Source organism: Rhea americana, unplaced genomic scaffold, assembly GCF_003343005.1.
Source record: "Rhea americana isolate MKP2758 unplaced genomic scaffold, rheAme1 scaffold_51, whole genome shotgun sequence".
NCBI lineage: Eukaryota > Metazoa > Chordata > Aves > Rheiformes > Rheidae > Rhea > Rhea americana.
The window spans coordinates 5,194,605-5,211,396 of NW_028186657.1; the positions used below are offsets into that span (position 1 = coordinate 5,194,605).

Genomic DNA, 16,792 nt, shown 5'->3' on the forward strand with positions numbered 1-16,792 from the left:
AGTGAACTGAGAAGCAATAAGGTGTCTCAAATACTAAAGAGAGTCCTTGGACTGGGCTAGGGATGGAACTTTTTTGAGTATTTGCAGAGAATTTTTGGACTTTTATTTTCCCTAAAGAGCATTAGCAGCATGGATTAGATTTGCATTAGTAGCCTGATGGTCTGCTGATCTCACACTGACACGAGCCTCTAGCTTGGATCCCAGAAGAGTTGAACTCAGTTTGAAAATGACTTCTTCATCCATCTATTAATTTCAACAAAAGCTGTTACAAAGCATCCCTTTTTTTCCCCACCTCAAATTACTTCATTCCATCAAGAAAAAACAAACACCCCCCTCTGATTCCCAAAAGGAATGTATATGGAAGACATTAATTTTTAGAAAGGGCATGTCACTATTCAGTACACTAACAAAGGATAAAGAAAAAAAAATAAAATTTAATGGACAAAGAGCTAATGAAAGAGGTCACACTCTTGAAAAACAGAGGGCTATTTTGCCTTTGGATCACATGTAACACTGCTCAAATATTTCATTGGCTGGCAAGCAGTACYGTTCTTAAGGATTAAAAGAAGAGGCAAGTAAGCAGGAACCATCTCTAGGAGGGCACTTACCTGGAGGGCACTTACCTGAAAATACCTGAAGATAGTTAAAGGACAAATCCAAGATCAGAAAAGCCTAGAAACAAGTCACTTGGAAGACCTGGACAAACAGGCAGGGCACACTCACGTGTCCGAAGAGCACGGGCTTTGCTGACAGACTGCCCTTGCCAAATGCTACACTTTTTGAAGAACTGTGCTCAGGAGGCCAGAGATTAGCTCTTGGTTCCTACAACAGCACAGCCTCAACTAATTTTTGTGATGATGTCTACACAGGGAAAGCGCACCAGAAATACCTTAATGATACCTCAGCTGGTGTCGTTTAGAGCAATCTTTCAGCCCCTTATAATGTCAAATATCCAAAAATGCCTGATTACTGATTTAGGCCAAGTATCATTTAAACATCTGTTTTTAGTTTTTGCCTTTTATGACAGGGAGGGGAACAAGATCCTGTTCTTACTATACCCTAGAGCTATGAGCGTGTAACCTACTCAGTCAGGCATTCAACGAGTCAGAAGAAAACATTGCATGAGACAGCACTGAGCAAGACAGTGTTGCTGATTTAAGTTTATTGAGAAAGAAAATCAAGAATGAGCCGAGTCCCCCAGAGAGCAGGATGAACTGAGGTGAGATCTTCACTTGGGGTTCACCAGTGGGGATCTTGTGGCAAGTTCTCTCAGCACTGATACTTAACATTTTCCAAAATGGCTTAAAGTGAGAGTCCCATTGCTCTCCCTGAAAATGAGGGGAGGAAAGACATGGATTAGACAGAGTACAGCCTATTCTAATCTATCCTTTCCCTTGGCTCCTACAGAAGGCACTGGATAGGATCCTACCCCAGAGCCAAAGGGTCTCAGACTGAGAATCCCATCAGCTATTTCATTTCGTTATTAAGAGATGAGTGCAATGGTTTAACTCATTTTTAGGACTAAAAATATTTTGGGAAGCTATAATGAAACTTGAGGGGCAGGTTTTGCTCAGTTGGTTAGAGCATGGTGCTGCTAATGCCAAGGTCATGGGTTCAGTGCCCGTACAGGGCTATGCTGAGGGTTGGACTAGATGATCTCCAGAGGTCCCTTCCAGCCTCACCAGTCTATGATTCAAATTTAGTTTTCTTTGCAATGAGTGAGAAAACTCCATTAAGGTCTTCAAACCATTCACACTAACAAACCAGGCATAGCTCTTCATGTGCTCAGATGAAAAAAAATGAACGGTTGGCGTGGTGCCTGGTATTCTCTTCTACCCCAGATCCCTAGCTGACACTTATCAGTAAGCAGGGAAACAGTAGCTGTACAAGCTTGTGCCTGTAAGAGGTAGCGAACACCACAAATGTGATCCATGGTTGTACATACACAACAGCATTGCAGAAGTCACACTTATTGCTGTACGTTTTGCTGTCAGAGCCACACAGAGGCATATACTCAAGCGAGCAGACAGGTTTAGGGTGGTCACTGCAGTCAACCTGCAAAAAGAAATCCAATATGAAAGTTACGAAGGAGTCGACAGCAAAATGGGCTTGAACCCCTGRCTACAGCTTCAATGATAAAGATAATGATCTGTTTCCTAAATAAAATAATTTCCTTGCACAATCTACAATAAGCTGACATGTCAGTTTCTCCTATGCTAGAAAAATTTAATAATATAAAAAGAGCATAATTTCCTGTTTGAAGAGATTCATATCATAACATGACCTCAGCACATCTAAGCAGCAGTTCACTCAGTGAACATGCCACACTCATGATCAGATTGCATCATGTTCCCAACCTGTCCAGGAAATTAACTGGAAATATTCTACTGTCTAGAGAGGTGGAGGTGCTGATAAATGTATGTAGGCCCAGCGTCTCTCCTATAGTCTTACAATGGGAAGATCAGCATCTACCTAGATACTATGAGTGCGATTCTGTTTCTTTGTGCAATGGCTACTACACTCAGGGATATCATAAGGCAAAAAATTTACACGAGTCCAGGAAGAGGCTGGACATATTCATGGAAGAGAAATTCATTGAGGCTCATTGAATGCATAGAAAGCACATCTAGTTGAAGTCCCTCAGCTGAGAAGAGCTGGAGGTTGGAAGAGTRTTTGGTAAGAGCTGTATATACTCACTCTGTTCCTAATCTGTCCTATACAGTCCTTTTGACCACCGCTGAAGTTTGGGCTCTTCATCAAGCCACCATCAGCCTGACCACAAAAGCCATTCTGTCTTCTTATTCTCAGCTCTGCCCTGATGACTTATTTCTGCTACTGATTTTTTACTAACCTCTTCCTGTGCAGTCACTTTCTTCCTTTCCTGATGTGAATAGTGTGGATAATGTGTATTATGTGTGGAGAAAGCAAAATCTTTCCCTATGCTGAGGCTATGCTCCCATAGCCTGGTACTAGTCCGCAGGTTACTACAGACTCTGGCACTCTTTCCACTGACATCAGCAGGGCTAACACCTGGCCCTTCATTATATAATTCACACTTACTGTAGCAAATTCCTTCTTGCATTCACCATCACTCTTCTTGCCAACGCTGGTACCCTGTTCTCTGGAAAAGGAGGTAAGTGTTAGGAGCTCTGTGAGCAACCTACTCTGTTATACTCTATGCCCCAGTGACACTGATCAGCCTCAGGTGTAAGGTATGGGATACAAGATACATCCAGCTTAGCCTGGGTCTACTCTGCTCTAGACAACAGCTCAAGGAGAAGCTCTGTTTCCCCAGCAAGCTAGGCCACCGCAACTCGCATCTGCGCAGCTCAGAGCCAGCCCCCTCCATGCAAGACCATCTTTGTCCACTTTTCTGGACATGCAGCATGGTACTCAATGGCCTTGAAGACGTGTACTTGAAGGCAAATGCTTTGTGGTATTTTTGTTTTTAGCTAGATATGGTGTGATGTGGTGCCCCAGCTTGCTAGAGCGCTGTTTAAAGTATGATGAGAAGGACRACAGAGGAGACAGGGTGTTAAGGGAATATAGAAGCAGGGTCACTTGACAATGTATGCCTGTACCTTAAGGTATTTGCTATTCTCTGCAAGGCAACATCTGCCACAGACAGTAGACAGTTTTAATTTCATTAAGAGAAGCATTCTTTCTTGCATTAAATCTCCACTCAGACCTCTACTTGGAGATGAAAGGTATAGTTTTCCTTTGAGCACAAAGGTGAACAGGGTCTGCTTATCAGGGAAGGAGGAAGGTCAGAATCCACAAGACTTACAGAAAAGGCCATGGTAGAAATTCTGCTGTTTAAAAGTGCAGCTGCCAGTAGTCCAAAGTGCTTGTTGCCCACTCGCAAGGAGAGCTCTGCATACACAGTACTTACGCATTGTGAGCRCACAGCAGGCATTCGTTGCTGTAAGTCACCCCATCGGTACCGCAGACAGGGCTGAGGATCTTCGTGCAGACCGGCACCTCTTTGCCTTCCTCATTTGTAGTGTTGGAATATTTACTGCAGTCAATCTGTGGAAGGGGCATACAACAAAATGCTGGTGAAGGCTTGTTTATAGGAAGCAAGTGTATCTGGTGGGTATGTGCCTTCAGCCTTTTGAGGGTCCACCACAGTAGGAAAAAGGCCTTTTGTGTCATTATGGTGAAGTTTCACTGTAACACCACCAATATAAGATTTTGGCATTTCATACATCCTCTTATTTAGGAGTTTCAAATGTCTCTTGGGGAAGTCAATAAGCAGCTTTGACCACTGCCTGGTCAAAGGACCTGACCCTTGCCTTGCCCTTCATTTCACTTACAGGAACAACTTCCTTGCATTCTCCGTCGTGGTCTTTGCTGACATTGGTTCCATATTCRCTGGAGAGGAAAAGATAGGCATTAGGAAGTTCAGCAAAGGGTTCTTGCTGCATCTTAAGTGCTGGGAATATATATCTAATATAAGAAAAGCAGACTCATTTGAGTTTGCCTGCTTACAAGGAGAGCTCGCCTATCCAGTACGTACATGTTGTAGGCACACAGCAGGCATTCGTTGCTGTAAGTCACTCCATCAGTACCACAGACAGGGTTAAGGGTCTCAGGACAGAGCAGCACCTCTTTGCCTTCCTCGTTTGTAGTGTTGGGATATTTACTGCAGTCGACCTGTCAAAGAAACGTACAACAGGGCAGTGAAAACAATTTACATATCTCATTTTACAGGAGAGAGAAACCAGATACAACCTCCCTGCAAGGGATTTCTCACTCTTGTTGCTACCATAGAACAAACTTGTGCAGGTGTGTTGATCTGGTAACACATAGATCTTTCCTGGAGGGATACCTTGTGCCCCAATGCAGTGGGTGAGGAGGATGATGGGGTTACACTCATGCAGCCACCATCTGGGGGAAATCAGTGGCAGTCTTACACTCCCTAGATGTCATTTTACAAAGGCTGAGCTTTGGGGTCTCATTCTTACCTTAATGTGACATCTCCACTTCCACTATTACTCATTCATTTTCAAAGCATGGATGGTGTTGTCAGAAGAACAACAACTCTCAGGAATATCCACACATGTGATGTGTGGAAGCTGGAGTGCCTTATACAGTTTTATTCTTTCACTAGGTAAATTTGGGAAGTTTCTAGTGCCACAGTCTATTGCCATCATATATGGCCAGCTTAGAGCTAAGGCCAATTTAGAGATAGTCAGAAAGGACTTTACCTAATAGTTTATATTATACTATCAGGTCTATGTCTATACTGTATGTTAGTAATATAATGTTATGTACTATAGAGTATAGTGTAGCTAGAGAATAACATTAACAGAAAGATAATATCTGTTTTACTAAGCCATTGATTAAAGTTACATCAATCTGATGTTTGGAGAAAAACAGTTAAGCTTTTGCAGGCTTTAGCTTTTTGTCTCTTTGGCTATTGTGCATTTACCAACTGTCTATCTGGCCATATATCTGAAAAAAGTGACAGAAAAAAAAATCTTACACTCACCTCAACCCCCAATGCAGTCTCTGGAAAAGAAAAAGAGGTAGAAAATGTGAAACAAAGCCAATATTACCAGTAAGACCTCAGCTGAAGTTGAGAATCTGGATTTAGCATTCCTGTATGCTGTAACAAACTGTATAGTTTTTACTGAATGGTTTCCTGAACTAATAAATCAGGGTGATTTTTTTCTATGCTGATAAATAGTGTTTCTTATTGCTAATTGTGATGAAATGTGTTTTTAAATTGCTTTCTTTTTTCTTTTGAGATAGACTTATTAATTGAATAGAATAACTTTTTCTTCCTTATCTTTTACACATTGTTTTTGATCCTAAAGAATAGCTGTTGCATATCAGTCAATACAGATAAATGCAAATGCAAATAGTCACCAACAGGATAAACAAACATATACAGTATGTTGTCAGGAATATGCATTTCAAAAGAGCTGAGTGTATTTAAAAAAAAAGTCTTTGACTTTGTAATTTCATCAGATCTAAATATGCGAAGGAAACATTAAATTCTGGCTTGTTTCCATCTCTTGCTTTTCCATTTGCAGTGGAAGTGTTGCACGTAAGTCACCAGGCTTAGGCACAGAACTTGCTTGTGCCATTACTATATTTTCCATGAGTAGTTACTGAGGTCTGACCACTTCATTATGGCCTTGATTCAAGCACCCATCTACCTTAACGGTACACAGTATCAATTACAAGCACAGAACTCCACTTGCAGTTATTTTTAATGGACAATAATTTCCAACAGAAATCCACTTAAGACTGTCCAGAAATCTGATCCTGTATTCTGTGTGATGCCAACATACCAAGATAAACTAGACGTTTGTAGGATAAGATTCTTTGTCTTTGAGGACACTATCTTCCCCCCCCCCTTTTTTTTTTTWTTTAAGAAAAAAAGATAACCAGGTCTCTCTTTCTCTCTCAGATACAAAGCCTCTGCAGTGCCTTGAGAGTTACTCACCTGGGAAGCAGCAAAGTGCAAGAGAGAGCAGCACAAAAACACTTGCCATGGTCATGGTGGAAGTATTTCTTGAGTCCACAGGCTGCTAGCGCTCTGCCCTTGAGATGGTCTCCAYAAGGCAGACTGCAAATATATACAAATGCAGGAGCCTAAACTGTTCAGCTGTAACGTAAAAAAACAAGCTGAATCTGTCACTGGTACAATGAAGCTGGTAATATTTATTGAGATCTTGACTCTCAGGCAATGGTCTGCCTCTACTAGGCAATTGATTTTGGCTGGACATTTGGTTAATAGCTTGAGACAAGTATCACTTGTTCTGTGGGCAAAACCAAACAAACAGCTTTTTGACAAAGCAAATGCTTTAGGGTTCTAGTGGAAATGTATGTAGTGCAAAATATTGAGGGGATTGAAAAACAGATTTGTCATTCTTCTCTGCAGTGTAAAGTCTCCTAGTGAGATGTCCTCTTCCAAGGAGCAGTACAGGTATGAGATACTACCCTGTTTGCAAGTTAGCATAAAAAGCTCCCAATTTCCATTCTGTTTTCTGGCTTTTTTTCTGCATTCCCCAATATCCACCACTAGGCAAGGCGTGAACATGGGTCAGGTGTGGCTTTGCCATAAGCAGAGCTAGTTAAATATTGCCAGGTGACTTTGGTAAGACTGTCTAACCTGAGGAGTTACTGGTATTTAGTGCTGGTTTGATAAAAGAAAAAGCTTTTTGGCAGCTTCACTGCTGAGGTATAGAGCTCAGCAGAAGATTTGAAAGCAGGTTAGATTCTGTCAAACTCCACTAAAAATGTCACTCGAACCTTATCCACAAAAGTACTTATTTACAGACCAAGTCACAGTTAAACGAATTGATTCAAAATGTCCTGCCAAGACATCTCAAGAACAAACGACACTGAAGTTTTAGTAACATGCACACAGCTAGCTTTGAAAGTACATTAGATCCTTTTCCCATACAGATATTTTAGAAAACGATACTTAAAACAGAGCCTGTCCCAATTTCCCAGTCTGTTTCACACCTCCAGCACCTGCACAGTATCTGCACAGAACTCTCCAAGTTTCTTCTTCTTAGGAGGAGGCCTTGGCCTCCACTATTTTAGTGAACGTAACTTTGCGACAGTGGGTTCTGCCTTTAGCCCAAATATCCCGTCGTGATTTCTCAGACAGGTCTGAACGGTAAGCCTACCTGTTCAACATCATGAACTCAAAGCACTGTGCGTAGCACAGACTTTGGCATTGTGGGAGCTACAGAGCAAGAGATGCTTTACRGATGGTCCCTGGAAAAAGCAATGCACCATCCATTAATCAACTGGAATGCAACTGAAATAACTGAAATTTAGCCTAAGCAATTGTGTTGGTGTCTGATATGTTTAGGGATCAGAGTATACCCTCTAGACCACTGCAATGTATAAATTGCACTGTAGTGTGTAGAATCATGCATCTTGGGCACTGGCACGTTATGAAAATGATAGCATAGTTGTGTAGATATATAGCTTACATTTCTACATTAGAAGATTAGTTTACTCACAGGAATAAGTGTTAGAATACATATTCTTCTGGATTTTGTTCTAAGAAATTACAGGAAGTATGTATGAATATTTTTGACAGATGTAGCACATCTTGAATGTGTATTGCTCTTATGTACACTGTGAGYATTTGCCCATCCTTACTCTGGAAATCCTTTTTCCCTTAGCATCAACAGACACTCTATGAAGCTCCTGCCACATGCCGTGCTTGCTGTCTTCATTGGTTCATATATACAAGCTGCCAATCACCTAGCATAATCAGGATAAATACTTTCCACATGGAGTAGGAACATTGCCACTGCCTTCTGTAGCAATTCAGTGAGATCTCTAAGTCATCCTAATCAATTTTCCAGGCCTAGACTTGATAATTTTCAGCCCACAGCAGATTCTGCTGCCTAGTATCTACTCTGCTGCTCCAGGATGCTTGTCAACCCAGCAGTGCTGTCCTCTAAGCAGGATCACACCCACTATTGATATACAGAAGGCATCATCCTACCAAAAATAGGCACACAGTTGTCCATATACACTGGGAAAAAGTACTTACATGAGAAGATACTACAAGATTGCCTCCTAGGCAGATCGCTGAACTCAACAGCTGGCCTGGAAAGCAGGGAGCCTTGGAGTAAGTGCAAGAAAAACAAGCAAACAAACAAACAAAACCACAATACAAAAGTAAAGCAGTCAAGAAATCAGATCCCAGGAAATCCTGTTCTGCACCTCCACCTTTGCCCCTGACTCCAGGACCTATACCAGGCAGCCACGTAGGCACTAGGATGCCTGCAGTAACACTGACCACACTGACCCAGGACCTTGACCACTGACCTAAATCTAAGACTGTACATCCATAATCACTTACCTCCTCCTCACAGTCAGGCCTTGCTAAGGGGCACAGGAGGTGCCCAGAACAGTTTTACCACTGCAGTTGCCTGATTCAGAACTGGAGCTGGCACTTCCTGGCCCGGGGCAGCCATAGGTTTAGGTTCCTCAGACCACCACAACACCTGTCTCTTATTTGGGAGATCGCTCTTGCTGTTCAGCTCACAGGCATACAGACAGGAAGTCTATATGATGGCTAAGTGCTGACTGAGAAAAATCAGCCTCCTTTGAGGCACTCRCATACTCCTTTCAGGCAAGACACAAAAATAACCTCCAGCAATCACCAGGCTTCAGTGTATGGAGTGGGGTTCCTTCATAGCCTCCTTCCTCCACCCAGCCAGCATCCGCAGCTTCTAGAACTGGGCAGATGGGGGTTACAGCTCCAGCATATCCTTCCTCAGAGTGGAAATCCCCCAGCTAGCCAAGACTGTTGAAGAAAGACAGCTTGCTCAGTTCTTAGCTACTCCTAGAAGAACAGCTAGAAAGAGGATTTCTTTTGCAATCCTGCCACTGATCTCATACTGTAATCCTCTGCATTATGGCCTCTCCCCTGTTAATCTTTGAAGCTGAATGCAGCATATGGCTAATGACCACTTGGCTAGAGGAAAATCCCCATGTGTGCAGAGGCCAGCACAAGGGCAAAGATCTGTAAGCCAGTAAAGGTAGCGTCACATTTTATGGTCCTGAACTCCAGAGAGTCTCTGGACTTGCACTAGGGCAGGATTTGGCCATTGGTATAACATCCTCTTACTTTTCCAAGGAATTTCTTACTTTGCATTTTCAATTACAGTTTTGGCCATGTTGATGGTGTGACTTCTCAAATGTTTCACAGAATTGCCTATGCTCACTCCAAATTGCTAAGTATAATTCAAATTACGGTTTCCATCTGTTCTTCACTTGGCCACAGTGTGGCCAATACTATTTACACTGAGCCACGTATCTGGAGAAATTGATAGGCCTGAAAGCAACGTACAAACTAATCTTGAAAACCAACAAGTCTCTGATATAGTTAAAACATATCAGGATGAAAACATATCCTTGTGTTTAGTGAACTCATTAAATAGAGCTTGATTCAGGTAATGCCAGTGAACGTTTTCCCTGAACTAACAAGAACATGAGCAGAACTTTGCACCCTCTGAGCAAAGGCTAACATGGTTTCATATTACTTATGCAATGAATTTAATATACCAGCCCCTGATACAAGGACAAATGTTGACATGCTGGAAGGAGTCCAGCAAAGGCCACCAACAGGTCAGGGACTGGAGCACAGGGYATACAAGGTGAGGCTGAAGGAGCTGGGCTTGGCCAACCTAGAGAAGAGTAGGCTACAGGGGAATCTAATTGCAGCTCCCTAATGGGGATTATACAGAAGATGAAGCCAGACTCTTCTCAGAGCTATACAGCAAAAGGATGAAACTCTGACTGAGTATAAGAAAAATATTCTTTGCCACAAAGCTGGTCAAACAATGGTGCAAGGACCTGAAAAGCTGTGAGGTCTCCCTCCTTGGAGATGCTCAAAACTTGACTGGACAATGAATGCCATGAGCATCCTGACATGACTTTGACGTTGGACCTGCTCTGAGCAGGTGTTGGACTAGAAACCTCCAGAGAGCCCTTCCAACCTAAATTACTCTATTAACACAGTAACTATACAATGTTCTCTCCTAAAAACAGTTTTTATTAATAAAAGAATATAATGTATCTCTATGACCTGGGAGAACAGCACAGAGTTTTCCTAAGACCTCTGCTAAGGGCAACAAGTAAGTGATGCAGAGCTCCCAATACATTTTTAGAGGATGGCCAGTAAGAATGTGTAGAGAAGAAAGAGTAGATTTTTATCATTATTAAAATACAAAATAAATAAATAAATAAGTACATAAAATAAACTTCAGTCTACTATTAAAATTCCAGAAATCTCTGTTTCAGGATGGGCCCAGGCCTCCAGCCACCATCACACTTAAACTGAGATACATCACCCTTTGAATCTATAGTAAATGCCCTAGTGAGAAGTGGCTGTCTAAACTAATGGTTGAGCACCAGGCACAGTTCCTCTGTACACATCAAACCAGTATGGGTGCCAGCTTACCCGAGCAGTTGCATGCTCTGCAGAAACGTGGGTCTCACAGTATCAGCTCTCAGAGGACAAACCATCACCCCTCACCTCACTAGCTTGCATGGTGCTCTGGCTTCAGTCAGGTTTCTGGATGATGAGGCCATCAGGGCAGGGCTCTGTGCCACAGGGCAAGAGTTACTCACATAAGAGGAAAAATTCCGCTAGAACAAGCAGCACAGAAAGGAGGCATTAAATAGCAGAAAGCTTAGCTGGACAACAGCCCACTGTTTTACTCTTTGGAGTAAATATACTGCAGGGCAGGTGGCTTGGAAGTCAAGCAGGAGATGTTATCATACAGCTGGTCAGAGGAAGTGGAAATCATTGGTTTAATCAGTTTTCCTGACACGTAAGTGATCTCAGCTGTGTGTTCCTGACTGCTCATTTCATCTTTACCTCAACTCAAATAGTAACAACAAAAAGGTGGTTGTGGTGAAACAGCAGCCAACCTGGGTTTGACATCATTTACTACTGCTTGCTGCTGGCAGAAGAAAGTGACTTTGGCAGCTTCACTGCTAAGGCTGAGAATGTCTCCTTCAAGAGTTTGGGTCAGGAGAAATTCTTCCAAGGGTAAAAAAAAATTCAATAGATTCTTATCTGCAAGGAAGCATTATTTATAGACCAATGCACAGTGAAAACAGAATGAATAAGCATGTTCCGCTATGAAAGCAAATTGCTTTGAAGTTATGTAAACCAAGGGAATATTTGAACACATCTCCAAAGGACAGCAGATGAGGCACTTGCCAGTTACCAGTCACCTAGCAGCACACATATCATCTGAACAGCACACTGCAGGGGGATTGTGGCTGCATCCCTTGGATTTCGATCAGCTACCCAAGTCACCAAAGATTAGCTGAGAATCATTGCAAAGGAAGGCCTATAGCAAGAAAAAAGAGATTTTAATGGGCTAATGAGTAGGGTAGCAAAAAGCAATTCAGTATAGCTGGACCGAGTACTTGTGTTACCCCCTGAGCAGCAAAGAGCAATGCTAAGGCCTTGAGGAAAGTCCCTTAATCCCTGGATAGCCGCATCCTGGTGCTTGTTTATGGAGGGATATGTAACCCGGATATAACTACATTAGGAAGGCTACAGCAAGGCTGGCTGCAGAGGGAGATTACAGTCTCCCACAAAACAGATCACCTCTCCACAGGGTGCTGCCAGCAGTCATTCATTTATCACAGGAACATGCCTTCAGTGCTTGTGCCCCCTCGGTTCTGTTTTTTTAGATTGATAGAAATGTCTATTGGCCACAGAGTGTTTTCCATGAGAGGGTAATTATCCTTCCATGTTTACCTTCCACTTCCTTGGTAAGTAACATACCAAGTTTGTGCATTTTGAGGAGGACCAGCTGTAAACAAGTGGCAGACTCCTTTGATTCCCCCGGGCTGATAGGGAGTAGACATACTCTTGATCAGAGAGGCTGGAGGGCTGAAATAACCACTGGGGAAATGGCCAAGGCCATTTCAAACTCCAGGCTTTCAGCTCAGCCCTGGTTCTGCTAGTGAGATTTCCACATCAGTCTGTGATTCTCAACCTTCAGATCCTGCTCTGCAAAATGTAAATCTGGCCTGAGAGTTGCAAGCTCTCCACCTGGCCCTCAAGCCCTTTGGGCCAGAGTCCATGCTCTGCTTCATGCAAGCTCAGGACAGGGCAAGCTAAGGCTCTGTATTCTTCTGAGGGACCTAGAAGTGCAGACGGTTATACACAGATAATGACATGAATGAGAGAGGAATTATCCTGAGGTGTCATTTAAGTTAGATAAAACGTCAAGAGTGTCCCTTCTTCCACGCACAAATTCCGTATGGGAGAAAACAACTGGGAGTGCACAGAGGTAGCAGCTCCCAAAGGTGCCAGTCCATTGGTGCCACAGCAACCTGGAGGCAACACTCTGCTCAGTAACTGCCCTGAGTTAGGGGGCAGTATCATGTCCACCGGTAAAGCTTTCTTGCCAGGTGAAACTACGAAGTGAGGCTGTGCAGAATGCAAGCAGAACATCAAAAAAAAAATACACTCCTGGATCTGACCTTATTGTCCAGCAAGCTAGCAAAAGTTCACATGCAACACAACATTTGAACAAGAGAGATAAAGGAGCTTGCTCTCATTTAGAGAAAGAAAAGCAGGAAACTTTGAGATGTGGAATGAATGAAGGTTTGTTTTTTAAGAGACATCTTGTAAAAAAGAAAGGGGAGGGAGTGCTCTCTGAGGGCTTAGATGCAATAGCAACTTAACATTCTCCAGAATGGCTAAAAATGAAAATCCACTGCTGTCCCTGGTGGGAAAGAGAAGGAGAACAGGTTGAGAGACAAGATGCCTTGTGGTGCTGCAGCCAGAACCACTTGGCTGAAACAGGTGGAACTAGATGGAGAGGGTTTCCATATCTGCAAAACTGTTAGGGTCACAACTGCTGAATATTATTTCCTTCAATATTAACATCAAAAGAAAGGGAAGCAATTTAATTTGTTTAGCGGGGCTGAACTTTAATGGGAACACGGGCTGATTCTTTGCAGCTGGACGTGGGTGAAGCACCATTGGTGCTGACAGAGAGGAACATGTTGTTGAATTCCAGGATTTTACTATTTCATAGTTATGGTARTGAGGTATGTAGCAGGACTTTTACCAGCTATAAACTATTGCACTGGCAAAGTAATGCAGCTATTGACTTAATATGTTAGTTTGTTCATGATGACTGCTATGCTGCATCTGATTATATGGCTTGTGGCTTGGCACTGTGCCGCATTTGCAAAACTTCTATCAAGAAAGCTGAGTGCACTGATATCTGCAGGGATTTTCTGAGTCTCCTGAAACAGGATACACTTTGCTTTCCCGATGTTGTCAGAAAAGATTATTTGTGCACACTTCGGTAGCAAGAAATATTTCTGCTACTTGTCTCATATTTTGTATCTTTTTGCCATCTTCCTCTTCATATGTTTGAATGCAGGCTGTGGTGAACAGCAATGTTAGAAGGTAGCGTTAAATCACTGCTGAATAAAATGCCAGCAGAAGCTGTATGCATCGCTTATATCCATTCCTATACTGCCTGCTCAGCATCTGGCTGACGTCATTTGGGATGCTGCCACAGGCAGCAACGGGAGCTCAGGCAGTGTCTCGGTTTGCCTTCGTTCCTGTTCACTGGAACGACCGCTGTTCCTGTGTCCCCTGATGTTTCTTGTCAGAGCATTTCCCTCATCCTCAGCAGGATAGAAAGGGAGGAGGGAAAGTCTTCTGTTAGAGGCTCAGTATGTCCCTTTTCTTGAAGAAGGATAGATGATGGGAATGTAAATAAACTCACAGATGATGCAAGTGAAGGAGAGTTCATCTGAGTTCACCACCAGCAATGAAGTGGTTTTAGCATCTCTGGCATTATAAACCTATCAATCAACAAACCTATGACATCTGAATATGCTGCATCATTTGGATTTCCATTCTATCTTCTTTTCTCTGCTAAATCTTCACAGTTTCCCCCGAGCACAGACAATATGTGGAGAGGAAAACAGAGGATGAATAGGAAAGCATGAGGGAGAGGCCAGGGGCAGGGGACTGTCATTCGGAAAGCATTTTTTTTTTCCTATTGGACTGACMTATTACAGGCACTGATTCCACATTTATTAATGTAAGTGAAACCATTTGTTCACACATCTGGTCCAGAGCTTGGCCGGGGGGCCCTGACTCAGCGCTGTCCCTGTGCTGTGTGCTGCAGCTAAGCCGTAAAGAGAGCAGAGACAAGCTCTAAAGTAATAAATTTCCAAAAAGTCTCCATTCCTCAGTGGGCCTGAATGAAACTAGGGTTTAGCTTCTATGAATGAAAAGTAAGGAAGAAATGCACTGTATGAACTCTTTCTGTTTGCAAAGCCACAGTATATTTAAACTTACAGGGCTGCACCCTCAGCTGCTGAAAATCAGGAGAAGGCTTTTAGGCTAAGCAGGTGTTTGCCAGCTGGAGACTGGCCCCCTTTCATTATTTCTTTCTGCTTTCTTCATATCTACTTGTTGATCAGTGGCAAACATGCAACAGAAGCCTAGAGCATGGCAAACAATCAAATACAATTGTAACAGACAATAACAAAAAGTGAGTGAACATTTCAGAGAGCGAACATACTGAAATGGATGAAATGGGTGGATACTAGGATTATAGTCTTTCAAATATAGAGGCCTAAGTTAATTTTTTAATCTTCAGACCCCAAACTATTTCCTCTGTTTCCAGCCAGTCAAATATACCTGCAGAACTGATACAATGAGTTCATATAATTATTTCTGGATTTCATTTATCTGAAGGATATATAGTTATAGAAGTGGTAATAACAAGACCACTTAAATATTCTTTTGGAAAGAGCAACAGTCATACACTAATATCTCCCATTTTGGAAAGAGCGATAGCCACACATTAATATCTCTCTTGAATATTTTTAATTGTTTCAGAAATCAGTGGGGTGAGCCAAGTTACCACGCATTCCCCAAGAGAGTGACACAGTATCTGGGCCCATCCGTATGCCCCTCCACCAAATGTAGCGTATGAAAGAAAAGCTAACAACAAGCTAAGAGCAGATACCGTGTTGAAACCTATAGCTTTTTTTGGTAAAGCTTTTGAATGAAGTTTAGATACAAAGACTGTCAGGTATTGGTTTGTTAAAGTCACAGATGGGTGAGTGCTGATATATACCATGCTGATAAATGATGGAAAAAAAAATCTCTTTCAGCCTAGTATAAAAAGACTATTTAAAAAGTATTGTTTTCTAAATCCCACTTATCAATCAAGAAATTGAATGATTCGCCTCACTTCTCTTCTTTGTGTTGTAAGAAAAATGACTGTAAGCTCAGAAAACATTGATAAGGCTATAAAGATAAATTGGACAAACAAAGAAGTGGAGAGGGCATTTATATTTCTAAAATGTTGCATCTGTGATTGACACCAGTGCATTTGTAAGTCAGAATTCCTGAGAGTCAAATGTGCACGGTCTGAATACGTGGAAGTTTGTCAGGCACTGGGACTGCTCAGGATCTCGGTCCGTGGCCTTTGAAGCAGACAGCATGCAGCAGGGAGCTGCAGGGCAATATATGGAGCTTAACCCACTGCATTTTATCAGTAAATTTTAAATGTCTGAACATCATACTGTGCCTTCATAACAAGCACTGGCAAGTCACTATTTCTTCGCTGCATCCTTGACTGAGGCTGCATCTGCAACTATTTCCATTCATGGAGGGAGTGCTAAAATAATGGTCCGCAAAGCAGTCCTGAAAACCTGCCCTTTTGCCTGATCTGTTAGTGTGCGTCTCTGAAAAAAAAAAAAAAAAAAAAAGGAGGGGGGGGGAAGCTTTTTCTAGCATACCAGTCTAACAGTCTTTGAGAGAAGCCTGATGGTTTGGAAGCTGCTCCATCTTTTGACCAAGCTGGGGGAGGAAGTCAGCTGCAGGGCTCTGCAGCATTACACATCTGAAAAGCAACAGAGCAGGTGGCTGGGTAGCACAAAAGCATCTGCCGCCTTCATAGTGGAGATGSTTACTGAATATACTTGCAGTCTGTCAAGCACTGAGCTCGCAAGATGATACCTTGGTGCTCCCCAGCAGCAGAATCCATATATATCTATCACCAAGAAGGTGATAGATATCACCCTGCTCYGTCTGCTGTGCCTTAAAACCATCTTTCAGATTTATTACTGACACTTAAACCCGATATTGTTCTACCTCTCTCCTAAGCCACAAGAGTTCAGTGCTTCCTCCTGACTGTGCCAGTCTTGGTCTGATGGTTGTTTCCTCATCAATATGAAGCAGAAAGAAATCATCTGATTAACAGATGCTCAGAAGGAACTCTGGAACAGCTGA

The 16,792-nt window shown here is 42.5% G+C and overlaps 1 protein-coding gene across 1 annotated transcript; it reads right to left on the reverse strand.

The window, feature by feature from the left end:
- Nucleotides 1–1,282: 1,282 nt before the first annotated feature.
- Nucleotides 1,283–6,740, reverse strand: LOC146588527 (ovomucoid). Its single transcript, XM_085317855.1, has 8 exons — nucleotides 6,458–6,740; nucleotides 5,495–5,514; nucleotides 4,520–4,656; nucleotides 4,317–4,374; nucleotides 3,893–4,029; nucleotides 3,061–3,121; nucleotides 1,946–2,055; nucleotides 1,283–1,328 (listed from the first exon to the last, which is right to left on the reverse strand). The coding sequence occupies exons 1-8, from the start codon at nucleotides 6,510–6,512 to the stop codon at nucleotides 1,283–1,285; spliced, it is 624 nt and encodes a 207-aa protein (XP_085173981.1). The 5' UTR covers nucleotides 6,513–6,740.
- Nucleotides 6,741–16,792: the final 10,052 nt, after the last annotated feature.